This window comes from Rhea pennata, chromosome 37 (genome assembly GCF_028389875.1).
Source record: "Rhea pennata isolate bPtePen1 chromosome 37, bPtePen1.pri, whole genome shotgun sequence".
NCBI classification, from domain to species: Eukaryota; Metazoa; Chordata; class Aves; order Rheiformes; family Rheidae; genus Rhea; species Rhea pennata.
Genome location: NC_084699.1, coordinates 321,325 through 341,087, shown reverse-complemented (window position 1 = coordinate 341,087; position 19,763 = coordinate 321,325). Strand labels below are relative to the sequence as shown.

The window sequence follows — 19,763 nt, the reverse complement described above, 5'->3', positions numbered from 1 at the left end:
CCTCCCGTGACGTCACCCCCCGCAATGACGTCACAGCGGCGCGTCATCAGCAGCGGTTTATTCGTAGCGGTTTTCTTTCCGGGGGGGGGGTAGGGAGGGGCCTGGCCCCGCCCCCTTCCCCCCCGCGGCGTGACGTCACGGCGGTGACGTCATCGCGGGAGCGGCTGGGGCCGCACCGGGAGCCTCCCAGTGCTCCCAGTAACCCCCTGGGCGGCTCCCAGTGCTCCCAGTAACCCCCCCGAGCTGCTCCCAGTAACTGCCCAGTGCTCCCAGTAACCCCCTGGGCGGCTCCCAGTGCTCCCAGTAACACCTGGATGCCTCCCAGTGCTCCCAGTAACTGCCCAGAGCCCCCAGTAACCCCCTGGGCAGCTCCCAGTGCTCCCAGTAACCCCCCCGAGCTGCTCCCAGTAACTGCCCAGAGCCCCCAGTAACCCCCTGGGCAGCTCCCAGTGCTCCCAGTAACCCCCCCGAGCTGCTCCCAGTAACTGCCCAGAGCCCCCAGTAACCCCCTGGGCAGCTCCCAGTGCTCCCAGTAACCCCCCCGAGCTGCTCCCAGTAACTGCCCAGTGCTTCCAGTAACAACCTGGGCGGCTCCCAGTGCTCCCAGTAACTGCCCAGAGCCCCCAGTAACCCCCTGGTCGACTCCCAGTGCTCCTAGTAACCCCCTGGGCAGCTCCCAGTGCTCCCAGTTACCCTTCCCATTGCTCCCAGTAACCCCCTGGAAGGTTCCCAGTGCTTCCAGTAATTTCCCAATGCTCCCAGTAACCCCCTGGATGGCTCCAAGTGCTCCCAGTAATCCTCCAGATGGCTCCCAGTGCTCCCAGTGACCCCTCCCAGTGCCCCCAGTGACTGCCCAGTGCTCCCAGTGACCCCTTAGATGGTTTCCAGGGCTCCCAATAACTGCATAAATACATCCCAGCGCTCCCAGTAACCCCCAGAGTGACTCCCAGTGCCCCCAGTATGCCCCAGAGCGGGCTCCCAGCACTCCCAGTAACTTTGGACGGCTCCCAGCGCTCCCAGTAACCCTTTGGATGGCTCCCAGTTGCCTCCCAGTGCTCCCAGTAACCCTTTGGACGGCTCCCAGCGCTCCCAGTAACCCCCAGAGTGGGTCCCAATGCCCCCAGTATGCCCCAGAGCGGGCTCCCAGCACTCCCAGTAACCCTTTGAACGGCTCCCAGGTGCCTCCCAGTGCTCCCAGTAACCCTTTGGATGGCTCCCAACGCTCCCAGTTGCCCCCAGAGTGACTCCCAGTGCCCCCGAGCAGGCTCCCAGCACTCCCAATAACCCTTTGGACGGCTCCCAGTGCTCCCAGTTGCCTCCCAGTGCTGCCAGTAACCCCCAAAGCAGCTCCCAGCACTCCCAGTAACCCTTTGGACGGCTCCCAGCGCTCCCAGTAACCCCCAGAGTGGCTCCCAGCGCTCCCAGTAACCCTTTGGACAGCTCCCAGTTGCCTCCCAGTGCTCCCAGTAACCCCCAAGGCAGCTCCCAGCGCTCCCAGGAACCCCCAGAGCGGCTCCCAGTGCTCCCAGTAACCCTTTGGACGGCTCCCAGCACTCCCAGTAACCCCCAGAGTGGCTCCCAGCGCTCCCAGTAACCCTTTGGACAGCTCCCAGTTGCCTCCCAGTGCTCCCAGTAACCCCCAAGGCAGCTCCCAGCGCTCCCAGGAACCCCCAGAGCGGCTCCCAGTGCTCCCAGTAACCCTTTGGACGGCTCCCAGCACTCCCAGTAACCCCCAGAGTGGCTCCCAGCGCTCCCAGTAACCCTTTGGACAGCTCCCAGTTGCCTCCCAGTGCTCCCAGTAACCCCCAAGGCAGCTCCCAGCGCTCCCAGGAACCCCCAGAGCGGCTCCCAGCGCTCCCAGTAACCCTTTGAACGGCTCCCAGTTGCCTCCCAGTGCTCCCAGTAACCCTTTGGACGGCTCCCAGCGCTCCCAGGAACCCCCAGAGCGGCTCCCAGCGCTCCCAGTCAGCCGTCGCGGCGGCGCCGGCGGCGGCGCCGGGCGGGCGAGGCGCCGCCGGGGCTCCCAGCGCTCCCAGTGCTCCCAGTGCTCCCAGCAGGCGGGCCGGGGGCGACGTCGAGGACGAGGGCGCCGTGGACGGGGCCCAGGCGGCCGCTCTCGAGGGTCCCGACGAGGCGCCGGCGCCCCGGGCGCAGCGGCACCACGGGCTGCAGGAGCCGCACGGCCCGGCCCGGCGCCACCGGCCTGCGCGGGGCCACCGGACGCCTGGGCCCCCTGCCCGGACGCCTGGGCCCCTCCCCGCCCCGCTCCGACCCCGGACGCCTGGGCCCCCCTCTGCCCCGGATGCCTGGGACCTGAACCCGGACGCCTGGGCCCCCTCCCTGGACACCTGGGACCTGCACCTGGACGCCTGGGACCCTGCCCGGACACCTGGGACCCTGCCCGGACGCCTGGGCCCCCTCTCCCGAACACCTGGGCCCCTCTCCCCGGACACCTGGGCCCCTCTCCCGGACACCTGGGCCCCTCCCCGGACGCCTGGGCCCCTCTCCCGGACACCTGGGCCCCTCCCCAGACGCCTGGGCCCCCTCTCCCGGACACCTGGGCCCCTTTCCCGGACACCTGGGACCTTTCCCGGACGCCTGGGCCCCTCTCCCGGACACCTGGGCCCCTTTCCCGGACACCTGGGACCTCTCCCGGACGCCTGGGCCCCTCCCCGGACGCCTGGGCCCCTCTCCCGGACGCCTGGCTCCCTCTCCCGGACGCCTGGGCCCCCTCCCCGGACGCCTGGGCCCCTCTCCCGGACACCTGGGCCCCTCCCCAGACGCCTGGTCCCCTCCCCGGACGCCTGGGCCCACTCACCCCACGGAGACGGGCTTGGGGCAGGAGACGCCGGCTCCCTCCATGCGGAACACGGCTCCCTTCAGCGTCTCCGGCAGCGGGTTCTGGAACACGGCCTGGACCTGCGTCTCCTGCCCCACCACGGCCGGGCCCAGCAGCTGCAACGAGAGGGGCCCAGGCGTCCGGGAGGGGCCCAGGCGTCCGGGCAGGGGCCCAGGCATCCAGGCGAGAGGTCCAGGCATCCGGGAGAGGGGCCCAGGCGTCCGAGGAAAGCTCCCAGGTGTCCAGGAAAGGGGCCCAGGCGTCCGGGAAGGGGCCCAGGTGTCCGGGGAAAGGTCCCAGGTGTACAGGATAGGGGCCCAGGCGTCCGGGGAGGGGGCCCAGGCGTCCGGGAGAGGGGCCCAGGTGTCCAGGAAAGGGGCCCAGGCGTCCGGGAAAGGGGCCCAGGTGTCCGGGTGAGGAGCCCAGGTGTCCGGGATAGGGGCCCAGGCGTCCGGGAAGGGGCCCAGGTGTCCGAGGAAAGGTCCCAGGTGTCCAGGAAAGGGGCCCAGGCGTCCGGGGAGGGGGCCCAGGCGTCCGGGAGAGGGGCCCAGGTGTCCAGGAAAGGGGCCCAGGCGTCCGGGAAGGGGCCCAGGAGTCCAGGAGAGGGGCCCAGGTGTCCGGGAAAGGGGCCCAGGCATCCGGGAAGGGGCCCAGGTGTCCGAGGAAAGGTCCCAGGCGTCCAGGAAAGGGGCCCAGGTGTCCGGGGAGGGGGCCCAGGTGTCCGGGGAGGGGCCCAGGCATCCGGGAAGGGGCCCAGGAGTCCAGGAAAGGGGCCCAGGCATCCAGGGAGGGGGCCCAGGCATCCGGGAAGGGGCCCAGGTGTCCGGGGAAAGGTCCCAGGTGTACAGGATAGGGGCCCAGACATCCGGGGAGGGGGCCCAGGCATCCGGGGAGCGGCCGAGGAGTCCGGGAGAGGGGCCCAGGTGTCCGAGTGAGGAGCCCAGGCATCCGGAAAGGGGCCCAGGCGTCCGGGCGTACCGTCAGCGTCAGGTCGGGCGCGTGCAGTCGCACCCGCAGCTCCTTGGCCACCACCTGCCCCGTCTCCTCCACCGTCCCGGCCACCGTCAGCTTCAGCGTGTCCTGGTCGCCCACGTGGGGCCCGTACTCGGCGTAGCCCACTGTCATCGTCACCGTCTCCTCTGGGGAGCCGCGCGGCGTCAGGGGCCCCGGCGTCCGGGCCAGGGACCCAGGCGTCCGGGGGAAGGGGCCCAGGCGTCCGGGAGAGGGGCCCAGGTGTCCGGGGAGGGGCCCAGGTGTCCGGGGTGGGGCCCAGGCGTCCGGGGGAAGGGGCCCAGGCGTCCAGGAGAGGGGCCCAGGCGTCCGGGCAGGGGCCCAGGCATCCGGGGAGGAGCCCAGGTGTCCGGGGTGGGGCCCAGGCGTCCGGGAGAGGGGCCCAGGCGTCTGGGGCGGGGCCCAGGCGTCCGGGAAGGGGCCCAGGTGTCCGGGGAGGGGCCCAGGCATCCGGGAAAGGGGCCCAGGCATCCGGGGAGGGGCCCAGGTGTCCGGGGAGGGGCCCAGGCATCCGGGGAGGGGCCCAGCTGTCCGGGGAGGGGCCCAGGCGTCCGGGGGGGCCCCGGCGTCCGGCTCACCCTGCCCGGGGGGCAGGACCCGCCGGTGCTGCTCCTGGCGGAAGGCGGCTCCGGCCACCCCCGTGTAGCGGACGGGCGCCAGGGCCAGGTGGAGGCGGAGCGTCCGGGGCTCCGCCCCCCCGTTCCGGGCCGTCGCCCGCAGCTCCAGCTCCGCCCCCGCCACCGCCGGCCCCGCCCCCGGCGTCACCGTCACTTCCCCGGACGCCGGGGCCCCCCGGGCCCGGGGTCGCGACCCGTGGGACGTCGCCGTGGCCACGGCCTTGCGCTCCTCCTCCGAGCCTGGTGGGGGGGGTCAAAGGTCAAGGGTCAGCGGGTCGAGGTTTCGGGGTCGGGGGGTGTTGGTCAAGGGTCTTGGGTCTGGGGGGGTCAAGGGTCACTGGTTGGCGTCGAGGGGTCAAGGGTCATGGGTTTGGGGGGGTCAAGGGTCACTGGTTGGGGTCAAGGGGTCAAGGGTCACGGGTTTGGGGGGGTCAAGGGTCACTGGTTGGGGTGGGGGGGTCAAGGGTCATGCATCTGGGGGGGTCAAGGGTCACTGGCTGGGGTCGAGGGGTCAAGGGTCATGCGTCTGGGGGGGTCAAGGGTCACTGGTTGGGGTCGAGGGGATCAAGGGTCACAGGTCGGGGGGGGTCTAGGGTCACAGCTTGGCGTGGAGGGGGTCAAGGGTCACGGGTGCGGGCGATCACGGGTCACAGGCTGGGGGCGGGTTGGGGGGGGGTCAAGGGTCAGCGGCTATCCCGAGGGTCAAAGGTCACGGGTTCGGTGGCAGTGGGAGCGGGGGATGGGGGGGGGGGCTGGAAGGGTCGGGGGGGGGGGGTCCCCGGTCGGGGATCAAGGGTCACGGGTTTCGGTGTGGGGGCGGGGCGACGGGGGGGGGGCGGGGCGACGGAGGGGGGGGCGGGGCCCCACCCTCGGGGTGCTTGTACTGGTGGGTGACGTCCAATCGGGCGGCGGAGCCCGCCCCCAGGGTGCTGATGCGGCGCCCGATGGCCCCTTCCTCCACGTGCACCACGGCGAAGCCCCCCCCGGGCTGCCGCTGCCAGTACACCTTGTCGCTGTTCACCTGAGGGCACGCCCCCTTCATTTGCATGGCCACGCCCCCCTCATTTGCATAGCAATACCCTCATCTGCATAGACGCATCCTCATTTGCATGGCCCCGCCCCTCAATTCCCGCCACCCCCCCTCTCCTAGCGGCGCCCCCTAGGGGCCCAGGCCGGGGCGGGCCTCATTTGCATAGCCCCGCCCCTCATTTGCGTAGCCCCGCCCCCCGTTTGCAGAGCCCCGCCCCTCATTCCCCACCATTCCCCCCTCTCCTAGCGGCGCCCCCTAGGGGCCCTGGCAGGGGCGGGCCTCATTTGCATGGCCCCGCCCTCATTCGCATAGCCCCGCCCCCCATTTCTCACCCCTTTCCCCACTCCTAATGGCGCCCCCCGGGGGTCCTGCTAGGTCACGTGGGGGCCCCGCCCCCTCATTTGCATGGCCACACCCTCCTTTATCCTCCCCTGACCTCATTTGCATGGCCACACCCCTCCTTTATGCGCTCCTGTGATCGTTCGCATGGCCACGCCCCCTCCCTTATGCTGTCCCGCCGCCATTTGCATGGCCACGCCCCTCCTCTATTGCCCACGCCCTCGTTTTGCATGGCCACGCCCCCTCCCTTATGCCGCCCCCGCCGCCATCTGCATGGCCACGCCCCCCTGCTTTGCATGCGGCGCGCCCCGCCCCCTATACCCTCCCCAGAGGCCCCTCCCCAGAGGCCCTGCCCCCAATGCCCCCCCCCGAGGCCCCGCCCCCCGAGGCCCCGCCCCCCCGAGGCCCCGCCCCCTCCGAGGCCCCGCCCCCCGAGGCCCCGCCCCCCGAGGCCCCGCCCCCCGAGGCCCCGCCCCCCCGAGGCCCCGCCCCCTGACCTCGGCGAAGACGAAGGGCGTGTCGTACTTGAGGAAGACGTCGCCGTTCTTCACCGCCGTCACCGAGCAGGGCCCGCAGCAGAACAGCCCTGCGCCCCGGCGCCCACCGGTACCGACCAGTACCGACCAGTACCCACCGGCACCCACCGGCACCCACCGGCACCCACCAGGACCCACCAGTACCAACCAGTACCCACCGGTACCCACCGGCACCCACCGGCACCCACCAGTACCAACCAGTACCCACCGGTACCCACCGGCACCCACCGGCACCCACCAGGACCGACCAGTGCCCACCAGTACCCACCGGCACCCACCAGGACCCACCAGTACCGACCAGTGCCCACCAGTGCCCACCGGTACCCACCGGCACCCACCAGGACCCACCAGTACCGACCAGTGCCCACCAGTGCCCACCGGTACCCACCGGCACCCACCAGGACCCACCAGTACCGACCAGTGCCCACCAGTGCCCACCGGTACCCACCGGCACCCACCAGTACCGACCAGCGCCCACCAGTACCGACCAGTGCCCACCGGCACCCACCAGGACCCACCAGTGCCCACCAGTGCCCACCGGTACCCACTAGCACCCACCAGTACCGACCAGTGCCCACCAGTACCGACCAGTGCCCACCGGCACCCACCAGGACCCACCAGTGCCCACCAGTACCAACCAGTGCCCACCAGTGCCCACCGGTACCTACCGGCACCCACCAGGACCCACCAGCGCCCACCAGTACCGACCAGCGCCCACCAGTACCGACCAGTGCCCACCGGCACCCACCAGTACCAACCAGCACCCACCAGTACCAACCAGTGCCCACCAGTACCGACCAGTGCCCACCGGTACCCACCAGCACCCACCAGTACCAACCAGTACCGACAGGCACCCACCAGGACCCACCAGTGCCCACCAGGACCCACCAGTACCGACCAGTGCCTGCCAGTACCCACCAGTACCAACCGGTGCCCACCAGTGTCCCCAGTACTGACTAGGGCCCACTGGTACCCACCAGTGTCCCCAGTACCAACCAGTGCCCACCAGTGCCCACCAGCGCCCCCAGTACCGACTAGGGCCCACTGGTACCCACCAGGGCCCCCAGTGCCCACCAGTACCCACCAGTACCCCCAGTACCCACCAGGCCCACTGGTACCCACCAGCAGCATACAGCCAGTATGGCCCAATACCTCCCAGTATGGCCCAGTACAGCCCAGTATGGCCCAGTACGGCCCCATAGAGCCTAGTCCCATATAGCCCAGTCCAGCCCCAGGCCCTCCCAGTCCGGCCCCATAGAGCCCAGTCCGGCCCAGACCCTCCCAGTCCGGCCCAGTCCGGCCCCAGTATACCGCTACTGGTCTCCTGGGGGGTGGCGTCCAGGACCTGCCACCCGTCATAGCCGCTGGGGAGGTCGGGCCGCTTCATCCAGCAGTCGTTCCACACGTGGAAGTTCCTACCAGTATAAACCAGTATGAACCAGTATAAACCAGTATGAACCAGTATAAACCAGTATGGCCTCAGCAGGCAACGCCGGCCACCAGTATAACACCCTTACGGACCGAGGGAGCCCGCCGGGGCCCAGGATGGGCTGGTACAAAAGCTGGGTGGACCAGTGTGGACCAGTATAAACCAGTAGAGACCGGGACAAAAGCTCCGCAGCCAGCTGTGGTCCAGTATAGACTAGGGAATGGACCAGTATAAACCAGTATGAGGCAATTTAAAGCCCCTACGGCCCTGTGTAAACCAGTATGGCCTGGTAAGGACCAGTATACAACCACTGCAGTCTGCTGTGGACCAGTATGGACCAGCATAAACCAGTAGGGAACAATATGGACTGTTACGAAATAGCCATGGTCTGCTATGGAGCAATATAAACCAGTACGGACCAGTATAGACCAGTGTAAAACCTGTGCTGACCACTACGGACCAGTATAAACCAGCATGGTCCAATAAAGATTGATATTAAACCTGTGTGATCCACTGTGGACCAGTAGAAACCAGTAGGGACCAGTAGGGACCCCTATGAAACCCCTATGGTCCACTATAAATGGATATAAACCAGTGTAAACCAGTACAGCAACATCCACTATAGACCAGTATAAACCATTACGGGCTAGTATTAGACCAGTATGGGCCAATGTGGCCCAGTATGGCCCAGTATGGCCCAGTATGGCCTAGAATGAGCTGCTGGCTCCCAACATCAGCTCGTCCTGCTCCCACCACCCTGATCCGCCTCCCAGTGCTGCCCAGTCGCTCTCCCAGTATAAACCAGTATAGACCAGTATAGACCAGTATAGACCAGTATGGCCCAGAACGAGCTGCTGGCTCCCCATATCAGCTTGTCCTGCTCCCATTGAACATGATCCGCCTCCCAGGGCCCCTCCAGCACATCCCCCTGTGCAAACCAGTATGAACCAGTATGGACCAGTATGGACCAGTATGGCCTAGAACGAGCTGCTGGCTCCCCATATCAGCTTGTCCTGCTCCCATTGAACATGATCCGCCTCCCAGGGCCCCTCCAGCACCTCCCCCTGTGCAAACCAGTATGAACCAGTATAAACCAGTATGGACCAGTATGGACCAGTATGGCCTAGAACGAGCTGCTGGCTCCCTATATCAGCTTGTCCTGCTCCCATTGAACATGATCCGCCTCTCAGGGCCCCTCCAGCACATCCCCCTGTGCAAACCAGTATGAACCAGTATAAACCAGTATGGACCAGTATGGACCAGTATGGACCAGTATGGCCTAGAACGAGCTGCTGGCTCCCCATATCAGCTTGTCCTGCTCCCATTGGACGTGATCTACCTCCCGGGGCCCCTCCAGCACCTCCCCCTGTGCAAACCAGTCTGAACCAGTATAAACCAGTATAAACCAGTACCAGACGGAGTCGGTGTTGAGGCGCTCCAGGGGCCGCATGCCCTCGTCGAGGTAGATGTCGGTGGTGAGCGACACGTCGGTGTCGTGGGCCGAGTTGTAGTTGGTGACGGTGCGGGTGGGCAGCCCCAGGCAGCGGAGCACTGCGGGGCGACACGTGACGTCACGGGATGACACGCGACGTCACGGGATGACACGCGACGTCACGCGACGTCACGGGATAACACGGAACAGCCGGCGGCGGCGCCCGGGGGGGCCCTGGAGCCCGGCGGGACACGGGGAGGCGCCGCGGGGGGGCGGCCGAGCCCGGCGTGAGGGCGACACGGGATAACACGGGATAACACGGGATAACACGCGAGGCCAAATCGGACAAAAACAGACAAAAAAGAGGCAAAAAGAGGCAAAAAGAGGCAGAAAGAGGCAAAAACAGACAAAAAGGCAAAAAGAGGCCCCCAAAAGGCAAAAAGAGGCCAAAAAGAGGCAAAATTGGGCAAAACAGGCAAAAAAGAGGCAAAAAAAAGGCAAAATCGGGAAAAAAGAGGCCAAAAGAGGCAAAAACAGGCAAAAAGAGGCAAAAAAAGAGGCAAAAGAGGCAAAAAGAGGCCAAAATAGGCAAAATCGGGCAAAAACGGGCAAAAAAGAGGCAAAAACAGGCAAAAAAAGAGGCAAAAACAGGCAAAAAGAGGCCAAAAGAGGCAAAATCGGGCAAAAACAGGCAAAAAGAGGCAAAAAAAAGGGCAAAATCGGGCATAAAGAGGTAAAAAAAGTGGCCAAAAGAGGCCAAAAGAGGCCAAAAGAGGCAAAATCGGGCAAAAAAGAGGCAAAAAAGAGGCAAAATTGGGCAAAAAACAGGCAAAAAAAGGCAAAAACAGGCAAAAAGAGGCCCAAAGAGGCAAAATCAGGCAAAAAGAGGCAGAAAAGAGGCAAAAACAGGCAAAAAGGAGGCAAAAACAGGCAAAAAAGAGGCAAAAAGAGGCAAAAAGAGGCCAAAAGAGGCAAAATCAGGCAAAAACAGGCAAAAAAGAGGCAAAAAAGAGGCAAAATTGGGCAAAAACAGGCAAAAACAGGCAAAAACAGGCAAAGAAGAGACAAAAAGAGGCAAAATTGGGCAAAGCCAGGCACGGGCGGGCAAAGGCGGGCGGCAACACGCGCTGACACGCGCCGACACGCGCTGACACGCGGCGCCTCCTGGGAGCTCCCGAGACCTTCTGGGCCCTTCTCCCGCCGCGACCGGGTGCGAACCGGGCTGGGACGGTCCGCACCAGTCGAAACCAGTACGGCCCAGTAAGGAGGTGGAGAGGAGGGGGGAGGGGCTCACCCGTGGTCATGACGCCGGCGAAGACCCAGCACTGGCCGTAGCGCACGGGCGCGCCGGAGCCGTGGTAGGCGCGGAGGATGTCCACGGAGCCGGCCCACGCCGAGGGGTTGGTGCCCTGGCTGTAGTCGCCCGTCCAGTTGCCCACCAGCACCCCGTTGTCGTCCAGCGAGTTGACCTGCGCCGGGGTGGCGGGGGGGGGAGGGCACCTCGGAGGTCCGCCGAGGCGCCCCACGGCGGCGGCGGCGGGGGGGGGAACCGCCCCCAAAATACCCCCCCCCATTCCGGAAAAGCACCCCAAAGCATGGTGATGGATCCCCCTCCCAGGCAAAGCCAAGATGAAACGCCGGGGAGCCGCCAAAATCGGATGGGAGCAGCCAAAACCCGGCGGGAACCGTCCCAAAATGTGGCCGGATTCACCCCAAATCCGACGGGTTCTCCTCAAATCCAACAGGAGCAGCTGAGAACTCGACGGGAGCCCACCAAAACCCAACGGGAACCCACCAAAACCCAACGAGATGCAACCAAACCCAACGGGAGCAGCCAGGAGCTCAACGGGAACCCACCAAAACCCAACGGGAACCCACCAAAACCCAACGAGATGCAACCAAACCCAACGGGAGCAGCCAGGAGCTCAACGGGAACCCACCAAAACCCAACGGGAACCCACCAAAACCCAACGAGATGAAACTAAACCCAACGGGAGCAGCCAGGAGCTCAACAGGAACCCACCAAAACCCAACGGGAACCCACCAAAACCCAACGAGATGAAACTAAACCCAACGGGAGCAGCCAGGAGCTCAACGGGAACCCACCAAAACTCAACGGAAACCCACCAAAACCCAATGAGATACAACAAACCCAGCAGGAGCAGCCAGGAACTCAACGGGAACCCACCAAAACGCAACGAGATGCAACCAAACCCAACGGGAGCAGCCAGGAACTCAACGGGAACCCACCAAAACGCAACGAGATGCAACCAAACCCAACGGGAGCAGCCAGGAACTCAACGGGAACCCACCAAAACTCAACGAGATGCAACCAAACCCAACGGGAGCAGCCAGGAACTCAACGGGAACCCACCAAAACCCAACGAGATGCAACCAAACCCAACGGGAGCAGCCAAGAACTCAATGGAAACCCACCAAAACTCAACGGGAACCCACCAAAACTCAACGGGAACCCACCAAAACCCAACGAGATGCAACCAAACCCAACGGGAGCAGCCAAGAACTCAACGGGAACCCACCAAAACCCAACGGGAACCCACCAAAACCCAACGAGATGAAACTAAACCCAACGGGAGCAGCCAGGAACTCAACAGGAACCCACCAAAACTCAACGGGAACCCACCAAAACCCAACGAGATGAAACTAAACCCAACGGGAGCAGCCAGGAACTCAACAGGAACCCACCAAAACTCAACGGAAACCCACCAAAACCCAACGAGATCCAACAAACCCAATGGGAGCAGCCAAGAACTCAACAGGAACCCACCAAAACCCAACGAGATGCAACCAAACCCAACGGGAGCAGCCAGGAACTCAACGGAAACCCACCAAAACTCAACGGGAACCCACCAAACCCAACGGGAACCCCCCCAAACCCAACGGGAACCCCCCAAACCCAACGGGAACCCCCAAAAGACCAACAGGAACCCCCCAAAACCCAACGGGAACCCCCAAAACCCGAGGAAACCGCATAAAAAATGGAGGGGAAGCTCCCCAAACCTCCGTATTTCACCCCAAACCCCGTCCTACCCCTCCAAGACCTCCGTAACTCCCCACCGGCTCCTCCCAAACAGCCGTAACTCCGCCCCCGCCCACACCCGGAGATGTCCCCAAACGCTCCGCCCGAGACCCACCATGGCGGAGACGACGCGGGCCACCATGACGGGGTCGCCGCGGGCGCTGTGGGGCATGCCGCGGCGGTCCAGGATGTAGAGGCAGGCCTCCAGAACGCCGGCGTCAAACTTGGGGGGGGGGTGGAGTGCGGTGGGGTGGGGTGGGTATGAAGGGGGGCACCCCCCCACACACACTCAAAAAAAATTTTGGGGGGGGGGGTGCCCCCAAAACCGCCCCGATCCACCCCAAAATCCCCACGCGTCCTTCTGCAGCTCCTCGACGTCATCACGGGGAGCCACCACCGTTCCGGGGAGCTCCCACCCGGATCGGGGAGGAATTTTTTTTTGGGGGGGGGTCTGCCCCCCCCCCCCATTTTGGGGACCCCGCTCACCCATTTTTGCCCCCCCCCTCCCCCCAAGGATTTGGGGGGGGGGTCACACGTGGTTTTGAGGTCCCACCAAGGCTCCTGAGGTCCCCCCTATCAGTTGGAGGTCCGATTTTTTTTTTGGGGGGGGGGATTGGGATTTGGGGGGTCTCGGAGCCGCCCCCCCCGCAGTTTCGGGGTCCCCCTCTTGGATTTTGGGGCCCAATCCAGGATTTTTTTTCGGCGCGCGGCGGGGGGGGGGGGTCAGGTTCCTCCACGCGTTTTGGACCCCCCCCCCCACCCCCATGGGTTTTGGTGGGTCTCGCTGGAGATTTTGGGGTGCGGTCAGGTCTTTTTGGGGGAGCGGGGGGTCCCCGACTGATTATTTTTTTTGGGGGGGGGGGGAGATTTTTGGAGGCCACCACGTTTTTTTTGGGGGGGGGGTCTAAGCCCAGATAGTTGAGGTCCCTCAAGGGTTTTGGGGGGGTCCCACAAGGGTTTTGGGGTCCCACAAGGGTTTGGGGGGGTCCCACAAGGGTTTTGGGGTCCCACAAGGGTTTGGGGGGTCCCACAAGGGTTTTGGGGGGTCCCTCAAGGATTTGGGGGGTCCCACAAGGGTTTTGGGGTCCCTCAAGGGTTTGGGGGGTCCCCCAAGGTCCCGAGGTCTCCTCAGATGTCGGGGGTCGCGCCCCGGGGGTTTTGGGGGGCCCCCCTGGATTTGGGGTCAAAAGGAGGAGTTTTGGGGTCTGCCGGCGGGGGGTTTTTTTTTTGGGGGGGGCCGGGGGGGGGGGGGGCGGGGGGTACCTGCCCGTAGTTCCAGGCGCGCTCGGCGATCTGCGCCTCGGTGCCGTAGAAGATGCGCCCGGCCTCGTTAAGGACGTACTCGTTAAGGTCGCTCGTGGCCTCCATGTAGACGAGGTCATCTGCGGGGGGGGGGGAGGGGGGGGGTCCCCCCAAAAAAAAACACCCCCCGTGAGCCCCTCCCCAACTCGCGGGCGAAACTGGGCGAAAACGCCGTCAAAACCGGCCGCGCGGCGGCCTCGAAAACGCCAACCGGAATCGCTGCCGGGGGGGCCTCGAAACTGCCGAAACGGGGTGGGGGGGAAAGGAGCCTTGAAAACGGGTGTTTCGGACCCAAAATGGAGCCGGGGAAGAGGGGGGAGGAGGGGGGGGGAGAGCCTGGGACTGGAGATATCAATGTGAGGGGGGCCCTGAAACCGCCGGATATCGGTGCGGGGAGCCCCGAAACCACCGAATCTCGGCACAGGGAGCCTTGAAACCGCCAAATATCAGTGCGGGGAGCCCCGAAAACCACCGAATATCAGCATGGGGAGACCCAAACCCACCAAATATTGGTGCGGGGAGCCCTGAAACCACCGAATATCGGTGTGGGGAGCCCCGAAACTGCTGAATATCAGTGTGGGGAGCAGCAAAACTGCCAAACATCAGCACAGGGAGCCTTGAAACCACCGAATATAGGTGTTGGGAGATCCGAAACAGGCGAATATTGGCGCGGGGAGCCCTGAAACCACTGAATAACAGCGTGGGCAGTCCTGAAACTGCCAAATCTCAGCACGGGGAGCCTTGAAACAGCCGAATCTTAGCGCGGGGAGCCCCCAAACCACTGAATCTCAGCGCGGGGAGCCCCAAAACCACCGAATATTGACATGGGCAGCCCTGAAACTGCCGAATCTCGGCACGGGGAGCCCCGAGACCGCCAAATGTCAGCGTGGGGAGCCCTGAAACCGCTGAATCTCAGTGTGGGGAGCCCCGAAACTGCCGAATCTCAGTGCGGGGAGCCCTGAAACCGCTGAATCTCAGCGCAGGGAGCCCCAAAACCGCCAAATCTCAGCCCGGGGAACCCCGAAACCGCCAAATATCAGTGCGAGGTGCCCCAAAACCACCGAATATCAGCGTGGGTAGCCCTGCAACCGCCAAATCTCAGCCCGGGGAACCCTGAAACCACTGAATCTCAGCGTGGGGAGCCCCGAGACAGCCGAATCTCAGTGCGGGGAGCCCTGAAACCGCCAAATCTTGGCGCGGGGAGCCCCGAAACCACCAAATCTCAGCCTGGGGAGCCCCGAAACCACTGAATATCAGTGTGAGGTGCCCCGAAACTGCCGAATCTCGGCGTGGGGAGCCCAAAGACCGCCGAATCTTGGCACGGGGAGCCCCGAAACCACCAAATCTCAGCACGGGGAGCCCTGAAACCACCGAATCTCAGCCCGGGGAGCCCCGAAACCGCTGAATATCAGTGCGAGGTGCCCCGAAACCGCCGAATCTCGGCGCGGGGAGCCCCGAGACTGCCGAATCTCGGCGCAGGGAGCCCTGAAACCGCCGAATCTCAGCACGGGTAGCCCCGAAACCGCCGAATCTCAGGCCGGGGAGCCCCGAAACCGCCGAATTTCAGGCAGGGCCTCACCGGGGCACCAAGGGTTGAAGAGGAGGACGAGGTCGTTGGCGTCGTCGAAGGGCGCCGCGTACTCGCCGGCCCCTGTGCGGGTCTTGACGCTGAGGCGGGTAGCGGCCAATGGGGGCGTCGGGCGGGGCGGCGAGGCGGAGCCGGAGGGCGGGGCCGGCCGGAGGCTCTGCCCCCTCGGCCCCGCCCCCTTCCTCCTCCTCCTCGGCGGTCCAGCCGGTGGCCGAGGTCTCGCCCAGGGGCACCAGGACGTGGGTCCCCTTGGCCACCTGGGGGGTGGGGCCTGCGGCGGGGTGGGCGGGGCCGTGACGTCACGCCCCGGCCCCGCCCGCCCGGTGTGACATCACCGCCCTGCCGGGTGATGTCATCGCGGCTGGCGGTGACATCATCGCCCGCCCCACAACCGTGCGCCCCCCCCTCAGTCCCCAATTACCCCTCCCAGCCCTTAATTGCCCCACCCGGCCTCCCAGTTGCCCCCCAGTTGCCACCAGTCACCTCCCAGTGACCCCCCCAGTTGCCCCCAGTGCCCCCAGTCGCCCCCCAGTGGTCCCTCAGTTGCTCCCAGTGACCCCCCCCAGTTGCCCCCAGTGCCCCCCAGTCGCCCCCCAGTGGCCCCCAGTCACTCTCCAGTGTCCCCAGTCACCCCCAGTTGCCCCCTAGTTGCCCCTAGTGCCCCCCCGGTCGTCCCAAGTCACCCCCCAGTTGCCCTCAGTGCCTCCCAGTGGCCCCCCAGTGGCTCCCCAGTGGCCCCTCAGTTGCCCCCAGTGGCCCCCAGTTGCCCCCAGTGGCCCCCCAGTGGCCCCCAGTCACCCTCCAGTGTCCCCAGTCACCCCCAGTTGCCCCCTAGTCGCCCCTAGTGCCCCCCTGGTCGTCCCAAGTCACCCCCCAGTTGCCCTCAGTGCCTCCTAGTGGCCCCCAGTTGCCCCCCAGTGGCCCCCCAGTTGCCCCCAGTTGCCCCCCAGTTGCCCCCAGTGGCCCCCCAGTGGCCCCCCAGTGCTCCCAGTCACCCCCCCAGCGCACCGAGGGTGAGCTCCACGCAGAGGCGGTCGCCGTCGGGGTCGAAGGGCCGGGGCAGGAGGATGCGGAGGCCGAAGGCCTGGCCCCGGCGGCCCACGAAGCGGCGACAGGCGAAGTCGGCCGTGTGATGGGCGAGGCGGTCGCCCGGCGAGCCCACGACCAGGCCCCGGGGCACCAGCAGGCCTGGCGGGGCGGGGGGGGGGCGGCACCGTGAAAACGCCGCGCGGCTACGAGCCCCGGGAGGCCCCGAAACCGCTTCCCCGGGGGGGCCTTGAAACCGCCGTTTCGCACCCCAGGGACTTGGAATGGGCCAGAGATGGCGGCAGGGCCTCGGTGCGGAGGGGGAAGAGGTGGAGAGCGGCACCGTGAAAACCCCGTGCGGCTAGGACCCCTGGGAACCCTCGAAACCGCTTCCTGGGGGGGCCTTGAAACCGCCATTTTGTGTCCCGATGGCTTAGAATGGGCCAAAGATGGCGGCAGGGCCCCAGTACCAAGGGGGAAGAGGTGGAGAGCGGCACCGCGAAAACCCCGTGCCACTAGGACCCCCGGGAGGCCCCGAAACTGCTTCCCCGGGGGGGCCTTGAAACTGCCATTTTGTGTCCCGATGGCTCAGAATGGGTCAAAGATGGCGGCAGGGCCCCAGTACCAAAGGGGAAGAGGTGGAGAGTGGCACCGTGAAAACCCTGTGCGGCTAGGACCCCGGGGAACCCTCGAAACCGCTTCCTGGGGGGGCCTTGAAACCGCCATTTTGTACCCCGAGGGCTCGGAGTGGGCCAAAGATGGCGGCAGGGCCCCAGTACCAAGGGGGAAGAGGTGGAGAGCGGCACCGCGAAAACCCCGCATGGCTAGGACCCCGGGGAACCCTCGAAACCGCTTCCTGGGGGGGCCTCGAAACCGTCATTTCGCACCCAGGGGGCTCAGAATGGGCCGAAGATGGCGGCGGGGGACCCATAAATTGAGCGAATGACGATGCAAAAAACCCCACGTGAATTTGACTTCCGACCCCCCCCGCAAAAAAACCCTGCCCCCCAAAACACATTGGGGGGGACTTGAAACCACCATTTCCACTCCCCTCCAAAGCCTATAAATGGACTAAAATTAGGGCGTTTGGACCCAAAACGGTGGCAGGGGCCAAGTAAATTGAGGAGGTGTCGGGAAACCCCACCCGCCCCCTTAACGCCTCCCTCAAATAACCTGCTTTGGGGGGGGGGCACCTCGAAACTGTCATTTCCACCCGGGAAACGCCCCCCCCCCAAAAGCAGAGGGTTTTGCCCCAAAGCGGTGTGAAGCTGGGGAAGGCGGGAGGGGGGGGCACCCAGAAACTTCCCCTGGTGTTTTTTTGGGGCGGAACGGTGGGGAGGGGGGCAGCCTCGAAACCGCCGAATCACCCCCCTAGGGGAGCCCCGAAACCGCCAAGTGGATTTTTTTTTTTTTTCTCTCTCTCTCTCTCTCTCTCTGGATTTTTGGGCTGGAAAAGGCCGGTTTGGGAGGCGGGACTCACCGGGGCGCGGGGGCTGGGGGGGCCGGCGCCCCGGCACCTCGCCCGGCGGCGGCTCCCAGTCGCCGGCGCCGCGGCGGCAGCACCCGCAGCACCCGCAGCACCCGCCCAGGCGCCGCCAGAAGCCCCGGCGGGGCCGGGCGGCCGCCGGAGACGTCGCCGCGTCCCGCGCTCGGAAACTGGCGGCCGCCCAGCGGCCCGGGTCCAGGCGGGGGTCGGCGACCGGCATCGTCTGCGGCGGGGGGGAGACGTTAGACCAGTAAAAACCAGTGCAAACCAGTACAAACCAGTAAAAACCAGTAAAACCAGTAAAAACCAGTAAAAACCAGTGCAAACCAGTAAAAAACAGTAAAAAACAGTGCAAACCAGTACAAACCAGTACAAACCAGTATAGACCAGTATAGACCAGTATAGACCAGTACAATCCAGTATACACTGTATAAACCAGTAAAAGCAGTATAGACCAGTACAAACCCGTATAGACCGTATCAACAGGTAAAACCAGTATAGACCAGTACAAACCAGTATAGGCCAGTACAAACCGGTATACACTGTATAAACCGATTAAAGCAGTATAGACCAGTACAAACCAGTATAGACTGTATCCACAGGCAAAACCAGTATAGACCAGTACAAACCAGTACAGACCAGTACAAACCAGTATAGACTGTATAAACAGGTACAAACCAATATAGACTAGTAAAACCCAGTACAAACCAGCAAAAATCAGTATAGACCAGAACAAACCAGTATAGACCAGTACAAACCAGTAAAGCCAGTATAGACCAGTACAAACCAGTACAAACCAGTAAAGCCAGTATAGACTAGTACAAACCGATATAGACTAGTAAAAACCAGTACAAACCAGCAAAAATGAGTATAGAGCAGAACAAACCAGTAAAGCCAGTATAGACCAGTACAAACCAGAATAGACCAGTAAAAACCAGAAAAAACAGTACAGGCCAGTACAGACCAGTATAGATAAACCAGAACAAACAACCCTGTAGCCCTCTCCCAGTATGGACCAGCGTGGACCAACTCAGACCAGTACTGACCAGTATGGACCAGTATGGACCAGTAAAACCTTCCAGGATGGCCCAAGAAGGCCACAAGACCCTTCCCAGTAGGACCAGTAATCCCAGGAAGAACCAGTAGAACCCTGTAGCCCTTTCCCAGTATGGACCAGTATGGACCAACTCAGACCAGTACTGACCAGTATGGACCAGTATGGACCAGTAAAACCTTCCAGGATGGCCCAAGAAGGCCACAAACCCCTTCCCAGTAGGACCAGTAATCCAGGAAGGACCAGTAGAACCCTGTAGCCCTTTCCCAGTATGGACCAGTATGGACCAATTCAGACCAGTATGGACCAGTATGGCCCCTCCCAAGCTCCCAGTACGGCCCAGTTCCGCCTCTGCTTTCCCCCAGTGCCTCCCAGTGCCCCGCCCAGTGCCGGGAGGGCCCAGGCGTCCGGGCCTGCCCGAGCAGCTCCCCCCCCTCCCCCGCCGCGGCGGGGCCCAGGCGTCCGGGCGAGCTCCCGGCCCGACCAGTTCCCCCAGTCTGCCCAGTTCCCCCCCCCTTCCCCTCCCAGGGCGGCCTGCGCTCCCAGTTCCCCCCTCCCAGTGCTCCCAGTAACCCCCTCCCAGTGCTCCCGGCTCTCCCTCCCAGTGCTCCCAGTAACCCCCTCCCAGTGTCCCCCTCCAGTGCTCCCAGTTACCCCAGTTAACCCCTCCCAGTAGCCCCAGGGAGCTTGGCATCCCCTCCCAGTGCTCCCAGTAGCCCCTTCCCCGGGCTCCCAGTTCCCTCCTCCCAGTCCTCCCAGTATCCCCCCCCCAGTTCCCTCCTCTGAGGGTTCCCAGTGTGCCCAGTTCCCCCCTCCCAGTGCTCCCAGTAACCCCTCCCTGGGCTCCCACTATCTCCCTCCCAGTATCCCATCCCAGTGACCCCAGTTAAACCCTCCCAGGAGCCCCAGTCGTCCCAGTATCCCCTCCCAGTGCTCCCAGTAACCCCTTCCCAGGGCTCCCAGTGCCCCCAGTAAACCCAACATCCCCTCCCTGTGCTTCCAGTAACCCCAGTTCACCCCTCCCAGTCACACCC

The 19,763-nt window shown here is 64.4% G+C and overlaps 1 protein-coding gene across 1 annotated transcript; it reads right to left on the bottom strand.

The window, feature by feature from the left end:
* Positions 1-57: 57 nt before the first annotated feature.
* On the bottom strand, positions 58-17,895 carry TGM1 (transglutaminase 1). Its single transcript, XM_062598775.1, is given in 16 exon segments — positions 58-74; positions 2,064-2,203; positions 2,819-2,955; positions 3,818-3,978; positions 4,429-4,707; positions 5,335-5,488; positions 6,334-6,422; positions 7,684-7,787; positions 9,214-9,352; positions 10,528-10,702; positions 12,389-12,496; positions 13,537-13,655; positions 15,155-15,251; positions 15,253-15,434; positions 16,172-16,351; positions 17,775-17,895. Coding segments are annotated over 16 exon segments (2,202 nt in total).
* Between the last annotated feature and the right edge of the window lie 1,868 nt (positions 17,896-19,763).